The sequence below is a fragment of the Poecilia reticulata genome, chromosome 21 (genome assembly GCF_904066995.2).
Source record: "Poecilia reticulata chromosome 21, P_reticulata-male-v2, whole genome shotgun sequence".
Taxonomy (NCBI): Eukaryota; Metazoa; Chordata; class Actinopteri; order Cyprinodontiformes; family Poeciliidae; genus Poecilia; species Poecilia reticulata.
The window spans coordinates 14,485,263-14,507,473 of record NC_088850.1 but is presented as its reverse complement, the minus strand read 5'-3'; the positions used below and the strand labels follow the sequence as shown (position 1 = coordinate 14,507,473).

General features: G+C 39.2%; 1 protein-coding gene across 1 annotated transcript; it reads left to right on the top strand.

Annotated features, from left to right (window-relative positions):
* Positions 1-446: 446 nt before the first annotated feature.
* Positions 447-20,529, top strand: wdr26b (WD repeat domain 26b). The gene is made up of 14 exons (XM_008398025.3): positions 447-1,069; positions 3,263-3,362; positions 4,815-4,871; positions 8,120-8,256; positions 10,322-10,419; positions 10,537-10,693; positions 13,222-13,360; positions 13,627-13,767; positions 14,309-14,428; positions 15,429-15,574; positions 15,672-15,750; positions 15,860-15,989; positions 16,467-16,661; positions 16,745-20,529. The coding sequence occupies exons 1-14, from the start codon at positions 762-764 to the stop codon at positions 16,768-16,770; spliced, it is 1,833 nt and encodes a 610-aa protein (XP_008396247.1). The 5' UTR covers positions 447-761; the 3' UTR covers positions 16,771-20,529.
* The last annotated feature ends 1,682 nt before the right edge of the window (positions 20,530-22,211 follow it).

Sequence of the window (22,211 nt, the reverse complement as noted above, 5' to 3'; positions counted from 1 at the left end):
ATTTCTCAGTCACTTTGATGATAAAACACAAATTGTTTCTCAGTATTACATTTTAAAAGACATTTTGGAACTAAACGTTGACGTTACATTATTTAAATGGTTTTTTTCTACATTTTAAGCATAATTAACTAATTTCAATACATTATTGTAATTTGTCAGTTCACTACTTAAAAAGATTTGTATAAAATCTACAAAAATATATATATATTAGTTTGAAAATACATAGGTCATAAAAACAACATTCACACACTTTTTTTTATCTTCTGTTTTGTCAAATATTTAGTTATTATGCTAACTATGTTCCCATGCACCACCCATGGATTATATTCTACTCGGAAGCCTGCTAGTGTAGGAATTTCCGGCTACGTCAGGGCGTCAGGACTCCATTAGAGTTGCAGCTGTTTTGAGAGAAACATCAACAAAAACGAGCTGACATTAGGCTCTGAGTCTGGCAACAAGGCCTTCAATCTGGAAGCGTAACCTACATTTCCCACCCGGAGCTTCGCCGGTTTCTAACCACGGCCGCTCTCGGTGAGGAAACTCTGGCCTCCGCTTCCTCCTCCTCCGACTCGGACACCGGCGGAGCGTCGCCGCCCCCGCGGAAGAAACACCGAGCCTCGGCGGCGGAGGGAGCAGGAGAGCCCGGGGCTTCAGCCGTTGTAACAGGCCTCTCTGGAGTTGTCCTAGGACTTGCCGCACACTCTCAAACCACCTCTACCATCCACTTTAATCGAAGTGTCGTTAACAACTTTAGCAACAGCATGCAGTCAAACGGGGCAGGACAGGGACAAGAATCCTCTGAGCTTCCCTGCCTGAACAGCGCACAAAACGGGGAGTCATCATCCTCGGCCGGTGGAAACCACTCAAACGGGCTTCTGTCCAACGCGGACAACGGTAACGGTGTCGGTACCAGTAACGGGTCTTCAGTTGGACCTTGTTCGGGGACTTCGGCTGCCTCCACGGCCTCGGGTTCGGAGGTGGGCTCGTTGAAAAAGAAGAAACGGCTGTCGCAGACGGAGGAAGATGTCATACGATTAATAGGACAACATCTCCACGGACTAGGGCTGAAGTAAGTTTATCCAATGTGTCAGTCGTAGAAAAACTTCAGCAGACATTAAATATTAGCGATGAACATTTCAAGTATAATCCACATCACTGTTTTTTCTTATGATAGTGCAGTTGCTAAAAGCGCTATTGGAGCGCTTGACACACAAACATGGGGGGATGGGGTAGTAAGTTAGCCTGTGAGCTCGGCAGTTGGTAGGAAGAAGGGGTCCATCTTGCACAATAACAGTTAGCTTCAAAGCTAATAGCATTTGGCTGCGCTGAGGTGCTGTGCCCTGACATCAGATATTTAACACAACATAAAACACAAGCTACAGTTTAACAGCTCATCGCATGCAACGCAACACGAAGCACGTTTTTGAAATTAGGACATGATGTACTGTCAACGTATATGGATTTCGCACTGGATAAAAGCATTACATCATCCAATGTTAGTATCGTTTATTCACACTAAACAAGGCTTAACTTTTTCGTACCATCTATTCACAACACATCAACATGAAGTGTTTTATTTGTGTTAAAGGGGATGTTGTGGTAGCTTCTTAATGAGGTGCTAAAGCAGGATTATCGAGTTTGTTGTGTACCTGTTTGCGGTTCAAAGGCTGTTGCGCAAAAAAAATTGCGGAGAAATTTTAAGGTTAATGTATAGATTGTCAAGCCAGTGCGACTGGAGGTTTTTGTGTATTGTTTTTCCTCGGCTGTAAAATAATTTCTTTTTGTTGAACCTCCGGTGCAACATAAATAATAGTGTAATGCGTAAAAGCCCCTGTAATAACAAGGCTGCATCTGATTATTATTCCTCGTCTTTTCCAACTCCGCGTTTCTTTATATCCGTCATTTTGTGCAGCTTTGTAGATTTTGATATTTGTTTTCCCCCTCTCGTTTTTATACGGCTGGCTCCTGCAGATTATGTCTCTCTAGCATTAATGCCCTAATTCCCGTGTCTCATCGTCACAGATATTTGTCAACAGTCAGCCAGAACCTGTGACATGCATTTTATTGAGGGCATGTGTTTATTTGAAGACGGCATTCGGGCATTTGTTCCTGAAATGAGCAGAATCAGATGGTTTCATGGCGGCTGAGGAATGCGCTCTCTACCAGCTGTTTTAGATGGAAACGCTTTGCTCGAATCTAATTATAGCCACGGTGGGGGTTTCAGGATATGCATGTGTGTGTGCACTCATCGTTTTCAAAGTGACTGTTGTATAGAAGCTTAAACCTGCGCTGAGCTGTGCTGTCCAGCTGAGAAAGTAAAAAGCAGCCATTACGGGGCTTTTTAAAAGACAGCCTTAACGTTGCTCTATCCATTGAGATGGGGGTAGGTGGCAGGGTAGAGATGGGGGGGGGATACATGGCATTGCCTGGTATGAAACAGAGCCCCTATATTTCAGCAGGGGAAATACAGGAGAAATCAGTATTGCAGTCAGCTGGATGAGAGGCTGAACACAAAGCTGCTGCGCCACTTCATTGATACCTGAGAATGATGTCATCATGCTGAAAGGTGTCTGCCCCCCCCTCCTCCTCCAACACCTCCCACACCACCTTCCCCCGCCACCCCGCGCCTCCTCGTTTTCATTATCTTGCACTCGCATCTCGGCAGGCGCATTTATGGTGTCCTTAGCTGGGAGATGCTGTTTGGACAGATGGTAATGGTTCATGGTTGACAAGCTGAGAGGGTGATGTCAACTGCAGAGAAAGCTCGCCCCATGTTAATGAACCGCCTACTGTCCACACATAATGCTCCAGTCATGACACAAGTGCTCTGTGTTATTTTCCCTCAGATATAGGGAGCTATTAAGTTTATGTCACCAGGTAGAGTTGATGATGCCCCCTCTGTTTTAAAAGTGTTCTCACAGACCACCGTGCCTCTCATCTTAACCCTTTCGGTTGCATTTTGTCGCAAAAAAAAAATGCGACGATGATAATGAATAGCTCCGACATGTCACTTCATATAATCATGTTCTGACATTTCGACATCCTGCTGACTGAGCTCACAGTTCTGATTACCCACTCACTGCTGACGCCTAGATGCCACCTTCATGCTTAATTTCAAAGTCACCCATCCCCTACTTTTCTTCCCTTTTTACTGTCTTCTGTCTATACATCAGCATAACTTTGTCTGCTTCTCCTCCAACCCTCCACCCCCTCCCCTCTTGTCTGTGTGTGTGTGTGTGCGCGCGTGTGTGTGTGTCTGCAGTCAGACGGTGGACCTGCTGATGCAGGAATCAGGCTGCAGACTGGAGCACCCTTCAGCGTCCAAATTCCGCAACCACGTCATGGAGGGGGAGTGGGACAAGGTTAGTTTGGATGTCTATAATTGATGAGTTAATGTTTGATAAACATGGAATGTGCTTTGAATCTGTTGTGCTATTCACACTATAAAAATATAAGTGTGTTTGTTTAAAAATTTGATATAATAAAGGACATGAATCTTATTAGAGGTTCTTTCAAGTTGCATAGAAAGGCATTGACCTACCTTTGTGGTCTAACTGTTATACAAGTTTGATTTTGTTCTGCAGTTATTAATTAGTGCATTTGACATTTTTAATTTGTTATATAGTCAATAAACTTGCAAAAAGGTTTTCATACATTTCAACCAAAAATTGAAAGAAACACAGAAGAAGCTACTGTAAGCCATATAAGAGACACACCAAGCACATGCAAGAAGGTTGCTTTGGTCAGATCAAACTGCACTCTATACCCTCCATGCAAAATGCTGTATGGCAGAAAACACTTTCTATCTATTTTTGCCTAAGCTTGAGCTTTCCGGAAACAAAATAGACAAAAAAAACCTAGTTTCTCAATGTGCACGCAGTTCCACTTTTCATCTACTTTTTGTACAAACAAATAAAACATAGAAATGTGCATCCTTAGTATGCTCTACTGTATCTGCCCATCATATAAACTCCTAATAAAATACATTGAAATCTTTGGTTTTACTATAGTAAAAAGTGAAAAAGTTTCAGATGTATAAATATTTTTCCAAGATGCTGATGAAAAATACTACGGACTGCATAATTTCAGGTGATGTGTGTCGTTTTTAGAACGTTTTCTTTAGGCAAGAAATCAGGTGGTCTACAACAATAAAAATATGAATACCATAAATACTGTTTTTATCTCCATAACAAATTGCTTTGAACTAAGGGTTTACTCTATTGGATAGTTTTGTAATTGTATGATAGTTGATAATACATGTTTTTAAATTTTAGAACTGTATAAAATATGTAATATTTGATCAGAACATTGATTTAAATCTAGTAATGAGTTCAGCATTGATGAAAATTCTGTTCCAGAATGTAACACAGTCTGACATGTACATTTTGTTTTGGCATTCTTTTAATTTTCAGGCTTTGTTGCATTTCTTTGTTTCTAGGTCTTAAGTTAGCCTTAGAAAATTACAAACCTTATTAAAAAGAAGCATTGCAAAAATGACGAACTTAAGCCAAAAACATTCAGTGTAGGCTCAAGTCAAGCGGTTGTAAATTTGTGCATGTGGGTGGCAGGTTTGTTCTTCCCACAAAGCTACTTGTAAAATCTAAGTTGTGATTGTTTCTTTTGCTCAGTTTTATCAAAGAACATGGAAGCTGTGAAAGCCTCATGGACAGTGGCCATACCATCTCGACCACTTAATGTTCATATTGCTGTTTTTCTTTTTCTTTTTTCTCCTCCTCTGCATGCATTGAAACTGCTGAGCTAACAATTTCTCTCTGTGTCTCCCTACCATCATGTACCCTTTGTTTTTGGTCCAGGCTGAGAATGATCTCAACGAGCTGAGAGCACTCATGCATTCTCCCAACGCCATTGTGGTAAGCGCCCGCTTTGCCCAAACCCTGAACTGGGTCTGAATGACGGTCAGTCAGCAACACAGGCTCTGCTGGAGGTTCCAGAACTGTAGCAGTAGAAAACCAGGCCTGTGTTGTGGAGCTTTAAAAGCTCAAATGTTCTGGATAAAGAGTTAGAAATGGACCCCACACTGGATTTAAGGAAGGAATATGCTATTTTGCTGAATAATTTATTCTTGGCTTATTTGTTTTATCTTTATTTCTTCAACTTGTTATACTTTGCCATTTTTTTATGAATCATACTTTAAGCAAAGCACAGCGCCTACTGGTTTTTAGTGTATTGTTTTAGTTTGCAATACTCTGTGATGTCTTGAGTTGAGCTTTTTTTCATAAATTACAAAACAGTGCTATTAAAAATATATACAATGGTTAAATTTAAAGGGGGAAAAAAATCAATTTTAGATAGAATCGTATTCTGCCCTGCATCTCAGTGAAAATTAGCAGTTGAGAGAGGGGTCGCTGCAGGGTTGTGTACTTTTAGAAATGCAGCTTGTGGGTGGATGCTGTCTTGAATTTATGTGTGGTTGTCTCAACTCTGCTTGTATCAGTTGTCGGGGTCGTGCTGCATCCCTGAGATAAGACTCAAATTTAATACCAAAGATGTCTCTGCTTGCACTGATCAGTAAACACGTTTCTGTTTCCCTCAGCGTGAAATAAAGAGACGGAGAGGGTTGATTTCAACAATGGTTGGAGTGTAGTTGAAAATAACAGTGGAAATGTCGTGTGCGGGGCTCGAAACGGGTGCTTTTGCCATTTGAAAATTTCTGAGTTGTTATAAAAAAAATTTTTTCAATCTTTTCAAAATGAAATTGAAGCTGCGCCTGAAATGGTAACTGGATGTGCTTTATTCTGCCATCTGGATTTCCGTTTTGATTTCAAAGTTCATGTTTAAAGATGCTCCCTTTTAAAGTACACAAAGCAAAGATGTCAAAGAAGTGGTACACCATGAAGTTAGATAAGTAGTTGGAGAAGGAGTATAGGACCAATAATAGCCATTACTTTCCCTCTCCTGTTCAAAATAAATGATACACTGTTCTGTGTTGCGGTCCAACCTGCTAATTATCCTCTTTACGCTCTGACATCTCTGCCGTTCTTCATGCTTCTTTATTGGGTTTGTTAACCTTGTATGCAAAGGATGGAAGTGGAGGAGGAGCTGATTAAGCTAACTAATGCCAGATTTAACAATCTGACAAACTGTTCAACGGAAAGTTGAATTTAGCGTCCTATAAAACAATGCATTCATTGTTTTGTAATGTTAAAAAATGAGCTCAGCCAACATGCCAGAAGAAGCACCAAGTGACAGAAATGCACATTTGAATGTAATGTTTTTTTAAGAGGCTTTAAACATGCTTGAATAAAGGAATGGAGTTATTTAGTGTGTGTTTCTACAACACAAGGCCATAATTTGAGCAGTCATGCCTTTGCATTATTATTTATGGCTCCTGTGTTCTTGCTATAGCAGCCTAACCACTGAGGGTATGCAGTTGTTGGAATAACATTGCTGTGGTTGCTTTCTGAATTAGAGTTAAACATTGTGAGACTTTAGACTGATATTAAATGGTATGAGTTTCATAACTATAAGACCAGGTTCAGACCTGGTATTAAAATACACCCTGACTGATTCGGATAAAAGTAGATCCCGCTAAGCACTGTCATTTACTCCTGTCCTGCGCGATCAGATTTCAGTAACTTCCTTTACACACAGATGAGCAGGTCGCCACATCACAGGGGTGGGCTGCCAGCTGAGACATAAACTGGACATCAGCAAGGTCCTCTGATGTTTCCACTTGATCTCCGAAACATCCAGTCACGCGAGCTGCATTATTAATCAGTTATTAACGTCGTTGAGGTATAGATGAGTTGCATTTTGCTGCTTTAGTTTGGCTGCAAAATCTCTATAAACGTAAATATATAACTGAACAGATATGTTATGGGAGAAGTAAAACGTTAGAGATCAAAAAGCTCTACATTAGTGGACAGACACTGAAGAATGTAAACTATAATTTTTAATTACAAAGTTTTTTAGCCTGCACTCTTATGTAAAAGTGACAAGACATTTGTCAGATACATATTTTGTTCCCATGAGTCATTTTTTGAATTATTAACTTTTATGCAAGGTTTGCAGTGGGTGCAATCAGCTAAATAAAAAAAATTGTACAAGGAACAAACATTCACCCATGCAGCATTCTGAAGTCTATCGATCTATAAAAAGACATTTTGAGAATGGAATCCTCTCTAAAGAGGATTCCATTAAATTTATTATTGCTGGTTATTAAAAATACCCTCATGTTGAGTTTTATAGGGGTCATGAGGTCATGTCAGTGGGTTCTCCTTCAATGTGTCCCAGGACGATTGTGTTTAGTGACAAACTGATGCAGATTCATGTGTCCCAGAACGTCCCAGTTAGAATAGTGGGTAAATAGGTGGTCTTAAAAAAAGGCACCTTATTTACATCAAAGTCAGACTATCAAGTACTTAAATTTTCCTTCATTTATAGATTATAAAATGTATTACTTTGTTCAGATATCTGCATATTAACTTTTTTTTCTTAGTAAATCGCATGGAAAAAGATAGGCATTTCTGTTTTTTGTTGTTTTTTGGGTTTTTTTTTTTTTTTGCTGCCTGGGTTTTTATAGGCAGAATCATAACTTCAAACATGTAAACAGAATCTTAAAACAGCTTCTGCCTTCCACTGTGTGCTTCCTCAACAGGGGATCTTTTCAAAGTAGGGGAGCTTTATTCAACACAGCATGTGGGAGATGTGGTCATGCATCCTTAGACTGAAGCTGCACCTCCACACCATTTATACAGCTTCCAGTACAGTATCAGATAATAGAATATTCAACTCTCCATGAGGGTTTATAGATATCGTTTACCTTTGAGTGCTTAGCTGCAGCACAACACCTTTAAAACGCAGGGAGAAATCACTTTTTGGCTTAGTTGATTCATTCCAACTCTCTTTTGGTGTTTTCAGGGCAAAGGTTAAAGATTGTGCTGATAAATTACAGATGTCGGTATATAAACAGTTTATAAATAGACTATTTCAAATTTTGCTTAGAGAATGGTTTAGGAACTCTATGTGTGGTACTTTTAAGTATTTTAGGGATGCATCCATTAATGATGCACTGTTTTAATGCTATAATCTCATAAAACCAAGGGTTTTTTTTTTCCTTTTGTTCATTGTTTTACTGTTGCCTTCTCCTTCTCCTCAGCGTATGAAGTTCCTGCTGCTGCAACAGAAATACCTAGAGTATCTGGAGGACGGCAAGGTCCTGGAGGCTCTGCAGGTCCTCCGGGGAGAGCTGACGCCGCTCAAGTACAACACGGACCGGATCCACGTCCTCAGCGGGTACTTTCTGATGTTTCACCGGTTTCACAAATGATTCACTCAAAGTACTAAATTTAAACAGCTCCACACATTTACTTTTGTAAAAATGCACAATTTTGGCAGTTAAGTTCTTAAATGTTATTCAGCTTTTAATATGCCCTTTTTTTATTGCTTTTTTATTGTTTTTTTTGTTTTTTGTTTTTTTTTTATTCATCACGACAGCTTGTGGTATTTAGAATTTTAATATACTTTTGCAGATGAAATAAACTATCATCAGCTGAGCTTTGATGAAAAGATGAAAAGCAGAGATAGCCAACAAGATGAGAAGTTCAAACACTTAGTATTGACTTCAAAGAGAAGCTACTTAAAAAACTGAATGGAGAAAAACTGCCACTGGCTACTTGGGCAGTGCTTCTGTAGGAAGCAAGCAACTAAAGGCTGAAACTGTGGCAAAATATAAGATTAGATTAGGTCGAAGTTGTAGTCAGTCGTTGTTGCAAGGAGTCTTAAAAGCTGCCATGAGATGTTAGCTTGGTGTTGTGGAGGAATTAGGGATCAGCAGAGGAATTAAAAAGACATCAAAGGACCTAGCCGTTCTTTTATTTTCATTAAGTGAGACAAGTAAACTAAGACCTGATTTGCTTTATTTGTGTATTAGTTTTTAATACTGTTTGTATAAGTGTCATTTTGGTTTTAAAGTTAAAGAATTACTGCTTTAATCTGTTACCTGCTGTGATGAGTTTGGGGACAGTATCACTTTGCATTTTTAGGACTTTTTACTCTGTTTTGTATTTTGCCAATGTGCCAGTTGTCAACCTTTCTTATGTTTGTAGGTTATTGTTCATGTCATTCTTACTGTCTGAGTTTTTACTGTTATTTTAAGTGTCGGTCAGACAAGCTCGTTGTTGCCAAGAATGGGCCAGCCTTGTATTTTTACTGGGATGTAGCAGAAAGCCTCATCTGGGACATTTTTGGGATCAACTGTAAATCACAACAAATGTCTCTTAAGAGCTGCGGTTGGTTCCAACCGGCCCATGTGTATTCATTGGCTGAGGGCATCGTCATTACTTTCTCATGATTTCAGAAAATAAGCAGCGTTCATGTTAAAGAATGTTGTAAAACAAACTACATGTCTCTATGACAATACAGTCAGTGATATTTAAATGTATGCCTCATTCAGAAACCAGTGTGACCCTGTAATATGCCTGCTAGCAGTATGCTGCTCTTAAGTCAACAGGTTGCTTCTACCCCAATTAACACAGTGAATAATATGAGTATAACAATAAACCCAGCTCTTGATATGAGACTATACATAATGTTGTGTCTTCAAGATTGACATGCAATGCATAGGGTACCAAATGATCAGGGTCTTGGAAACTCGGCACACTTACAGTAATTATGATGACATATTAAAAAATGTGTGAAGCAAGGTACAATTCATGCAAAGTTAATATTTGGTCAAGAAAAAAAAAAAAGGAAAGATGCCTCAATCTCAAGTCCAGCAGATAGTCTGAATATGCCCTCAAAAGGCATCAAGAGTTGTGGGTGGAAAAGAGAAAAAGAACAAGCAGTGACATGATAATTGCGTGTTGTATGGAGTCTCTTCACCTCCTGTCCACCTTTCTTCTTTTTCTGTGTTGTTCGTAGCTTAGGGAGCCCAAATGACTAGCGCTGCCCCTGGTCATGACTGACTATTAAATTAGATTTGTCCAGGCATTTTCACTGACTGTACGTTAAAATATTGTTTTAATTATAAAATATTCAGTTTACGCATGTTTTTGATGGACTTCAAAAACATGCTATCTAGGCATTGTTGGTTAGTTTTTCCTTATTATTTGAAGTCCGCCTCCAGACTAAGAATGATATAAACATAATACAGCATGGGCGTGTTGTGCAAAAAGAAAATTGTCGTTTTGATTTACTCTGACCAGTGTTGTAGGTTAAATGAGAAATTATACAAGAAATGTTGCATCTAATATATTTTTGGTTGTGTGATGAATCATGTTAGGTTTTTTTTTTGTTTTGTTTGTTTTTACCAACAGTGAATCTTGTTTTCTCTAAACCTTGACCTCGTATTTTCTTGCAGGTACCTAATGTGTAGTCATGCCGACGACCTCCGAGCCAAGGCAGAATGGGAGGGCAAGGGCACAGCCTCTCGCTCCAGGCTCCTGGATAAATTACAGAGTGAGGAGTTGCTTTTTGTTTAATAAGCCTGTGGAGCTAGCACATGTTGCCCAGCTTCCACACGTACATTTGATGTGCTGAGGCGAACTATCTTCCCGCTTTCTGACCATGTTGCAGCGTACCTGCCCCCATCCGTGATGCTGCCTCCTCGGCGACTACACACTTTGCTGCGGCAAGCGGTGGAACTACAGAGGGATCGCTGTCTTTATCACAACACCAAGCTGGACAACAACCTGGATTCAGTCTCCCTTCTCCTCGATCATGTCTGCAGCAGGTTGGTGCTGCAGCATCAGTCATACAGTGAAAATGTTGATGGAAATGCATCCTAGGTCTGAGAAGTGTACACAACCTTGTTAAAACGGTGAGTTTTCGAGATGTAAAAAAAGAAAATGGTTTGAGGAGGGTTGGATAGAAGCGGGAAGCATGATGTTTGTTTCCCCTCATTACTGCCTATTGAGGCTGTCAACATATTCAACTGAGCTTTAATATATTCGGTCAACGGAAAAAAAGAAATCTACTTCAGTCACAGATGGTGAGAAAAATTTTAAGTCGTCACATCTAAAACAGTAAGTGGTCTTGAAGATTTTTTTAAACAACAAATGGATAAATATTACCGCTTCTATTACATATTAGCTGGTTAATTAGCCTGGATATCATTCACTATGTTTACTTGTCAGTAGGCCCGTCACGATAACAAATTTTGCTGGACGATTAATTGTCTAAAAAGATTATTGCCATAAACGATAATATTGTTTCAAGACCTTTTGACACTGATTTAATGGAAATGACTAATAATACACCTTATTTTCAAAAGAACACATAACACTGGAACTGATCAACTAAATAAAACCAAAAACAAAAATAAAATGGATTCTCAGTCTCCATTAATTACGGAGGGGAATCCCAAACACCTGAAACAGCGCAACCGGACATTGGAGATGATATGTGGAAACAACATTAATGTTTATTGAACATTTCATGCAAAGAATATAGAAATGACAAGGGGAGGAGTTGGAGCCAAATTGCTACCTCAGTTGATAAACCTGGTAAGTTTTCAGCTGTTCTTCATTAACGTGACATAAATAGGTTACAATGATTTTCATTCAGTCAGGACTTTACGTTGACTCTAGCCATCTGCATCACAGGTAGATTCTAGTAAAGCATTGATTAATGCCTGATTTTAAAATTAGTTAACTGGATTTGTAGCCATTATTTTGTGCCCATGTGGCTGGACACCACACGGCACGACGAACCCGATCAAACCGTTATACCTAGGATTTCTGTCGGCTAATATGTCTCTCAGGTTTTGAAAATGTACAGACAATCAGCCAACAGTTCTAAGACGATGTAATGTGCGCTGGACTTTAGACTAAGGAAATGAGAAAGGGAGGGTCAGTGGAGAGTACCGGAGCTGAGCCGTTTTTAATTCAGTGTCATCAACAGAAAGAAAAAAGGCCGGAAGAGACGATAACGACGATAATTAAAATGAGATCGATAGGTTTAATTTATCGTCCGATTAATTGATTTATCGTTTATCGTGACAGGCCTACCTGTCACAATAACGATTTTTACTGGACAATAAATTGTCCTAGAAATTATTGCGATAAACAATAACATTGTTCTTTTGAGACTATTTTCAAGTAATATATATTGATAATGGCATAACAACAAACGCTTGCTCTCTTAAAGACCAATAAACTTTAATTTTGTGAAGAACACTTAGAACTGGAAGATATTTTAAACATCCCAAATAAAACAAAACGACCAAAAACGATAAACGAAAATAAAACCCACACACAACCAAACCCATAAGTAAAATGGATTATGGGGTCTTTGAATGGGGTCTTTGTCTTTGAACAAAATGAACCGGAATGGAAATGATCAAGTTCATTTTGATTTATCGTGCGATTAATTGCTTTATTGTGACAGGCGTAGGCTGCTTTTACATAGGAAGCAATGTGGTTTTTGTCAGTGGATGAAGTGACCCATCCATCCATCCATCCATTTTCTTTACACCCTTGTCCCTTAGTGGGATTGGGAGGGGAGCTGGTGCCGATCTCCAGCTAACGTTCCGGGCAAGAGGCGGGGTCACCCTGGACAGGTCGCCAGTCTGTCGCAGGGATGAAGTGACCAATAGCCCCAAATAGCGGTCAGCTACAAAACAGGGGCTTTTATTTTATCGGCACCACAATAAACTGAAAATTACAAGTGATTTTGCTTCAAGTGGTAAAGCATTTATGCGTTCCTTTGTACTAGTTTCATTATAATTTAAGTTATTTACATGTGGCGTATACGTCTCCCCTCCTTTTCTTTAGTTAATGTACTTTCATGTTCCTTTATGAACAGGAAAGCTTGGGAAAATAAACAAAACTTTTTTTTTTCACATCCAAATCAACAAATAATTTCTTCATGAGAGAAACATGTATTGTTTGAAGTGGCCTAGCTTGTCCTCACAATCTCATAGATTTGTAGAACTTTTGTAAGACAAAGTTGGCAAAACCTGAAAACTGAAACTGGATGGAAATGTGCTTTAATAAAGTATTTACTCAAAGATCCACGGAAATGCAATATTCCTCCCTCCACATTTGTGTTTTGTTTTTTTGTTGGTTTTTTTTAGCTAACTTATGCAGGACGAACATCGTGTAGACTCTTTTGCATTCTCAAATTTCTGTTCTCTGTACATCTGAAAATACTATAAACGCTACATTTTGAGGGCCAGTTTGTATTCTGTTGTAGAATTTTCACGACGTATTCACCGGTGGGTTTTGTAGACTTAAAAATCAATCTGTTTTCTTTCTGCAGGAAACAGTTTCCCTGTTACACCCAGCAGATTCTGACAGAGCATTGTAATGAAGTGTGGTTCTGCAAATTCTCAAACGATGGCACCAAACTAGCGACTGGCTCCAAAGACACGACTGTCATAATCTGGCAAGTGGACCCGGTGAGTGTGCAAACATACACGCCTTACTCATTCGACTGCAGTCTGTTGGTAGATTGTAGATTGTTTTCTCTTGCTACTGTTGCATGAGATTAATCAAGTTTAGCAGAGTTTCTCACTAAACCAGTAGAGAAACTCTTACAGAAAAGCGAGTTTATTTAATGTTCTAAAAGGTAGTCTGACGAAAGGTAAATCTGAATGAAATAAAGTTAAAAATGCCATTATAAAATCTCTTATTCAGTCATGTTTAATTTGTGCCTCCCGCGTAGGAGAGCCACCAACTGAAGCTGCTGCGAACCCTGGAAGGGCACGCATACGGCGTCTCCTACTTAGCCTGGAGTCCTGATGACACCTACCTGATCGCCTGTGGACCTGACGATTGCTCTGAGCTCTGGCTCTGGAATGTTCAGGTAGAATAAAAAGAAAGAAAGAAATTAAAAAGTATCCTTAAATATTCTTTTCAACACCATTCGGACAAGTAATTGAGCCCTTACTGTTGGCACAGGCTGTTGGCTTCATACCTCCATTAATGAGCGCAGTCATACAGAGATATTTTCTTCTACACAGTTATAAGATACTTCAGTTGTCAGAATTTATTTATATACCGTTGGTGTTATTTGGGATACTCTGATCTCATGCATTATATCACCGTTTCTGTATCATTCAGCTTGACACGCGGTAAGTGCGTCTCCTCATAGCCATCCTCGGTATGACGCGGTTGTCTAAGCACCATTAATCGTATCCCAAGTCTGAAAAGTGCTATGGATACCCTGTAGTGTGCCGTTTGTACTCAATGACCTTTTCTTTTCACCCATCCTCTCTTCTCCCCCCTCTCTCTCTCTTTTTTTTTCTTACTCATCCCTCCCCCACTCTTGCTCAATGTGTCTTCTCGCTCTCTCCCTTCCCCCATTTCCTTCTCTGTGTTTCTCTATAAATACCCTTCTTTGCCAGACGGGGGAGCTGCGGACCAAGATGTCCCAGTCCCACGAAGACAGTCTTACCAGTGTGGCCTGGAATCCTGATGGCAAACGCTTTGTCACCGGTGGACAAAGGGGGCAGTTTTATCAGTGTGTAAGTCCTCCGGTCATTTACCAACTTTTACAAACACAATTCTTTTCATTTTTTTTTTTTTCCCATTTTGCCACAATCACAAACATCGTAGTATTTTATTTGGTTGTCATGTGATCCACAAATACAAAATAGTGCATGTTTGTGAAGTGGAAGGATATTATGACATATAGACCTGATGTGTGGTGATTGTTTGTATTTAGTCCTGATTTAAAAACTTTATAAAACTACCTTTTACTGCAATTTTAACTGTAGGTCTTTTAGTGTTTCTTGACTGGTTTTACATACTTAGACATTAGTATTTGTGTTCATTCTTCTTCTGATGTTTGACTGGGTCATCCTTATGTTTTGATTTAAACATTATAAAGAAATATTTCACTAACTTGATTTTAGCTCTGGCTAGATGTTTATATGACCTCCTGGAAGGTGACCCTCCACCCCACTCTTATGGTAGCTTTCTTCTTCCCAGTCTTCCATATTAGCCAGGCCAATAATTATCGAGTTGAATGATTCTCCCATCTGGATCTCTGCAGCTCCCCCAGAGTAACTGCAGACCTGCTGGTTGATTTATTTTTTTTTTTGGTTGATTTTCTGAATATGTTCTCCTTATAATGCTTTGAACTTTTTTGTAGCTTCATCCCTAACCATTCTGCTGTTTCTTTTAGTATTAACAGAGTTAACGTGCTTGGAGGCCAATGCACAACATACTCTCAGATTTTAAAAAAATAAATCAACAAAAAAACATCTATACCCTTTTCGCATCATACTTATGCGGAACATTGTCAAATAAATTCCCAATAAAATGCACTGTTTGTGGTTTTAACGTAAAAAAAAACATGTAAGCATAATGACCAGTTATAAGGAACTGTAAGCCCCAGAGTCTTTGGATTTGGCTGCTGCTTGATGTAGGTGGTTGTGAGCAGACAGTCGTAGCTTTGGCTTGGACTATGCCTGTCTTCCTGTTAAGAATAAGGGCTTACGGTTCTGCTGTCTGCGTTGTCAGGACCTGGACGGGAACTTGTTGGACTCGTGGGAGGGGGTGAGAGTTCAGTGCCTGTGGTGCCTGAGCGATGGGAAGACTGTGCTGGCCTCGGACACCCATCAGCGTATCAGAGGGTACAACTTTGAGGACCTCACAGACAGAAACATGTATGTATATTTTGAAATGAGAATGAAAGATGTGACTTAATGTAATTCATATTAATAGCAGATAGATCATTTATTTTCACTATTTTTTTTTTTACAGAGTTCAAGAGGACCACCCTATCATGTCTTTTACCGTTTCAAAGAACGGTAGATTAGCTTTGTTAAATGTAGCAACTCAGGTAAGCTTATCAGTTCTACCGAGTTGCTTGTAAACAAATAAATATATTGGAGAAATATAATAGAAATTAAATAAAATAGAATTTTGAATTTAAACTGGTTTCAACATAGGGAGTGCACCTGTGGGATCTTCAAGATCGGGTGCTTGTGAGGAAGTACCAAGGTGTGACCCAGGGCTTCTACACCATCCACTCCTGCTTCGGAGGAAACAACGAAGACTTCATCGCCAGTGGCAGCGAAGGTACAGTGAAAAGGCAGCTGAAGGCCATTGACAGGAAATGGCAGGAAGAGGAAAGCTGGTTTAAATTGTAAGAAAGATGAATAAAGCAAAATCCAGAGTAATCCAGGAAGAAAAACTTTTAAGAAAAGTTTATAGATTATTAAAGGATCAGCCTTTTAATAACTCAAAGATTTGTTAAAAAAAACAACATAATTTTCCTTTAACTTCATAATTATTTACTACTATGAGTTGATTCATCACAAAAAACGTGAATTTCTAAAATTCAATTTCTGTTGAACTGCGATTCGAAATGTTAAAATTTGACAAAATGCAAAGGATTCTTTCAAGAAATTGCGGTAAGACTTCAAATTTGAAGATGACGTGTAATCTTTTGTTTCTTTGGTTATCGTTGCTGCTCTGAGCGGTGGCATTTCTTTCCCATGTTCTAAATATATTTTCTTCCAACTGTGCACCACCTTTTGTCGTCAATCCCACCAGACCATAAAGTGTACATCTGGCATAGGCGTGGCGAACTTCCTATTGCCGAGCTCACAGGCCATACACGCACCGTTAACTGTGTGAGCTGGAACCCAGCCATCCCGGGCCTCATGGCGTCCGCCTCGGACGACGGCACAGTGCGCATCTGGGGTCCCGCTCCATTTCTCGATTCGCAAGAGGCAGACGGACTCAACGGTAAGAGGTTTCCGTTCAAGCGTGAGCTGTTCTCGCAACCCATAATGACAAGTTGCATGTTTGCTTGCTTTTCGTCTCCTCAGAAAACAGCAGTAACATGGACAGTTGATGGTGACCTACAGAGCAGATGACGTCTCAATTTGACAACAACCCAAGAATCCTACAATGTAACAAAACGTAAATGGGCAAATACAATTTGATATCACCAGAGAGAAAGCGAAGAAAAACCCAACAAATGTCACCGACCCATCTGAGAAAACAAAAAGTGAGAAAAATATGGCTCCAGAACCGGCCTAGACAAATGGTGGACATGATGACGGACTCCCTGGAATTTTGGGTCCGCATCCAAAAAAACAAAAAATTGGATCCCTTTTCTAAAGGCCTGGAAAGTCGGTCAGAACTCAGCAGGATCTTCCTCTGATGAACTGTAACAGCTGTTCTCCTCACTTCTAACTGACCCCCCCCTCGTCCTCCATTTTGCTCCGGTGTCAGTAGACATGTCAGCTCTTTGCAAGTATCTGAGGAAATCCACGTCCACCCTGAGCCTGGGGCCCGCTGCATCCTCGCGATGCCTCCAGACGGACAGGGCGGACCAGCCCTCTCTTTGCCGGACTACATCCGTCTGCCCGTTTGTCTCAGACTCTCTAATGTCTATGGACATGGGTGGGGGAACTTGTTGTTGAGAGAGGAGGATGGTGCGTGTGGGGTGGGGGAGGGCTATAGTAGGTCATCTGTGTGTTTTTTTTTGTTTTGTTTTTTTTTTCCTTTTCCCCTTTTTTCTTGCTAAATTCTTCAGTCATTTGGACAGAAGCTGAAAATTCACGGTGAAACCATCAACAGACCAGCTGATAAAGAACACCGATAGGCTATGCTAACTGTTTGAAGTTTTTTTTTTTTTTTTTTTTAAATGATAGTCATAGCGTTCATTCTTGTTTAAGAGGCGAACCCTAGCTCATGTAGTGCCCAAGGAAAACTTCAGTGTGAAGATTCCACGTTCTGTTTCTCAGCATTAGGAGGGGGAAAAAAAACTTTTTATCCCCCTTATTTAACATCCGTCACGGACAGCTCCCCCATTCCCTCCCTCCTGTCGAGCTAGCCTGTGCACAACTCCGTTAAATCTACCTAGGAGGAGGACAGAGTGATCCACAGGTTACATATCCACTGTGAGGGGGTCACACACTGGTGGCGAGGTGTGCTTTCCACCATCGAGACACGCATATATATATATATATAAACCAAGACCTTTCTCAGAAAGAGACGCTTTCCGACGTGGAGTGCAACTTCATTTGCACGCTTAGTGACTGCTGTCCCTCCTGTGTGAGAGTGGATGAGTGTGAGTAATAGTGACAAGAGTGTTTTTTTGCATGCACACAGTAGAGCGAGAGTGGACATTATTGGGTGCAGATTTAATTGGCGCGTGTTTTATTTTGTTTTTTTGGTTTTTTTTTTGTATGTGTGCAACTCACACCAGCAGAAGATTCTCTCCCCTCATCCCCTTGTTTTCATAGTAAAATTGTTCAAGATTTTAAACTAATTCTGAGTTATCCAAAGCCCCATAGGGACCTCTCTGTCTGTGGAACAAAAAAAAAAGACATTTTGTAAAAAAATTATTTTTTTTTTTTTAATGTGGGGCTTTCATTTTTACATTAGAATGTGTTTTGTCCTCAACGATGCAGCATTCAAATGGCACTGATATGTTGACATAAGATTCGTTGGGTGAAGCGAAGCAAAATACAAAAAAAATTGAAATAAAATAAATGCAATTTAAGTAAGACACCAGAAAGAGGCTGAAAGTTTGTAAAGGCATGGGCCGGTACCAGATTCTGTGAAAAAATGAAAATATATTATGGCTTCAGGGTATCAAAATATTTCCAGAAAACTTTCAGACAAAAATATAGAAACATGCTCAAGGTTTTACACCAATAATGATTCTTACTGCCACAAAAATATGATCACAAATTGGTTATCGCAGTTATACTAGTGTATTTAATATTTATTTATTATTCCGATTTTGATCAGTAGACTTGGAATAAAAATATAAACACCCACCAACTTTTATTATTGCACAGTATCTGACGCCTTTCTACTTGGGCTATCCGTGCTGGTGCCTAGCCTGCAGTCGTCTGCTTGACGGCGCTCCAGCTGTAGTTTTAAAACAGTGTTACTTTAGAAGAGTGATTCCTGGAGCTATTTCAGTTTCCAAAGTAAGCCGCTAGTAATCTTTTTACCATGAAACCGGCCCATGCCCAGTCATCGGCGAAGGGTTATTTCATTAGAGAAGTTGATGATTGGAATTATTCGACAAGTTTATAAAAAGAAGAGGCATCAATAGCTGAAACAACGCTTCGAGCGCGTTAGTTTGGGACTTTTGCAATCCTGAATCAAAACAACACAAACTGCCTTCCTGCTCCCACAGTTGCACAGATCCCCCGCCCCCCTCGGTATGTATGACTCCCTCACGGCACTTTGAGTGGTCTTTCTGCTCTCCTGCACATGAAGCGGTGGCATTAATCTTTAGTCGGCTGCCACCCCAAAAGGTTACATTGGTAAAAGATTTAAAAACCTAATAGGAGATTTCAAGAGGACCCGAGTCCTCGCCATGCCTCTATGCACCCGATGTGAGTGATTGGCCCAAAACGTGACGAAACGCAGCATTACAAGGCAAAGCAGTCTCGTCTTGAAGGTACCCCCTCTGGGAGTTTAGAGAGAGTTAGGCATCAACCTCCCCTTTGCTCTCCAGCCAAGTTATTCAGTGGTCTTTGCACCATTTAAAGCTTTCTTCCTCCCTTATTTCAGGGTATGTAATGACAATTCGCTACAGACTGATATAGTAAAATGTTTAAACCAGTGCTTTTGTCTGTTTTTATTGAACTTTCTTTTTTTTTTTACTTAATTTTTTTTTTTTTTTTTTTTTTTTTCTGTTATATCATTTTTGGTTGATCTCTATCCCTGTATGATCATATTAAAATATAACCAGACATTTGGAGTCCTTCTTTTTTTTTTGTAACATCTCTTTCTTTTACGTGTACTTTTCTTTGTATTCAGTTGCATTTTTATCTACCACCACAATCATAAAACAATATGCACAGCAACACTCTTTGCCAGTAGAAGCAAGGGAGGAGTCACGGTGTGTTTAAATGTTTATCGAATCAGGTTCTAACTATCCACCCATCGCCTTTAAAGAAATTCCTCCCTGTGAAGATTCTGCTTAATCGCATCTCTGTGTGTTTTACTATCTTCTGCTCGGTGTGCCGTTGTAGATAGGCAGTTGCTACTTTTCCGACCTGTATTGAAGCCAAATCCCAGGCACACAGTTGTTTTCTTGTAGGTTACGTACGTCACAGACTGATATGCACACTGTAGAAACCTCTTTACTCCCAAAAACCACAGAAGGGACTCCTCTTTCCATGCCATGAATCCATTTCAGAAGACTTGATGGAAATCAATGCACATTTAAAAAAAGAACCCAAAAAAGTAATTCAGTAAAGAAAAAAGGTAAAAACAAACAAAAAAAAAAAAAACATCCTTCACCTGCTGGTGGCAAAATGCTATGTCTGTATGCAACCCGGTGTCTTCTCTGTTCTTCTGTCGGAGTTTGCCGAGGGAGTTGTTTCTGATTTAACTATGTCTTATTTCTCTGAGGTGATGGTGGTGGCGGGACGGGACCGGGGCGGGGAATAAGGGCTTACTGTAGCATCTCTAAGTTCCTTGGGCTCTAGGGTGGGAAGAGGGGTGATGTGTTGGTTTGCGTTCAATGTCTTATTTACAACAGTGATTGTAATGTTTTGTATTGTTGTGTAGGAAAAGTGTTATGTATGCATATTTTCAATAAAGAATTCAGGGTTTTGAAAAAACAGACCTAAAATAATTTTAATGGTGCAGGGCTCAGGTTTTGGACACTTACAAGATGACTGGAAAACAAACTTCTTCTTTTTTTTTTTTAGCTTAAAAGAATGCATGCAAGTTGGGGGGTGAAAAGTTATCACTAAATTCAGGCCCCAGTGAAGCATGCTGGGTTGATTCTGTTCTTGTTTAGATTACTGTATCAAATGATTTGATTTTGACATGTCTTGAAAGATACATTGAGAGTCTAACAGAGGGAGGGAGGCTTTGCTTTGACACCAGCATTAGGAATAACAAAATTTGTTGACAATAAATTCCACTTATTTTTAAGTAAGTCTTGTTGTTGGCCATCCATTTTAATATAGAGTTTGCCATTTTAGGGAGAGAGGAGAAACATGAAAATGGTTTGTGTGACTATTAAGCACGTAGCAAGTAAAGATGGGTAATCAGATTTACTACAGCTCACGATTAGGGGATGAAAGTGTTTGTGGTTAAATAAATGGAAGATCCAAAGTGAAACAATATGAAGCTAAATCAGAATTTGTTTTACATGACAAAAGGTTTGCCCATCAAGCAAACCTTTCTTTTAAGTACTTAAAAAAACAAGTTGACTGTTGAAAATGTATTGAAATTGTATTTTTATATTTTTTTTTTATCATTTCTAGATTTTTTTTTTCAAAGACTAATTTTATAACAGTATAATTACCGTTATAAAATGTAAACAAGCTCTAATTTAAGTATTTGTCAAATTGCGCCATCTGGTGGTATTGCTAAAAACAAGGTGACCTATAAAAACAAAATGCTCTTCTGACAAAAACATAAGAAATCTGAAACTTAAAGTACAAAAACAATTGAGTTATCAGTAAAATAAATATTTTTGAGCTATTTAAGATGCATATACTGACTTTGTTTATTAAATAAATGTTAATGTTACTGCAGATTAAATTGAAATGAACAAGCATGTAATACTAATTGCATAACACGAAATAGATCAATTGGTCCAAAGTTTAGTTGTGTTGAAGTAATACATAACATGATTGTGGCTATTCTGATGTTGGCATGATTTTTAAAATGTGTTAAAGGGAAAGAGGAGAAAATTTAAATGTAATATGGTTGCTCAGATTTGTGAGTTCTGTAAGCCACATTTCTATGCAGGTTGTGTGAGAAACCTCTGGCTTACCAGGCTAGATCTCTAACTTTAGTAGTCATTCCAGTTTATCTTTTTTCAAACTGAAACTCAAAATGCTGACTTACGAGTTCAAAGGAATGTGCCAAAAGGACTAAGACTGTATTAGTATTATTGTAATTTTATGCTGTTAGAGCCAACCAATGGAACTCACTGGTTGTTGCTCCTAAGAACTTTAACCCTGCAAAAAAAAAAAAACATATTTAGAGGTGTTGAGGCCTTTCCGTCTCCAACAAACATTTTACTTTTAACGACTATCTGCAATATAAAATGAGATAAACTAAAGGGATTCTTGGGTTGTTGACTAATACTGAGTGTTTTCATGGAATATAAGGACCTAGTGTTGGGATATTTATTTGTTTTGTACCTTAGGACTGATTTTAAAACAGTTTCTCTTACATAATATATTTATAGAAAACGTTTTGTGAAAATGCAGGTATTACAGTCAATGTAGCAGTATTTTTAGGACGTTCATAATTTGAATTATATGATTATATTCACTATACACCAATGTAATGCAT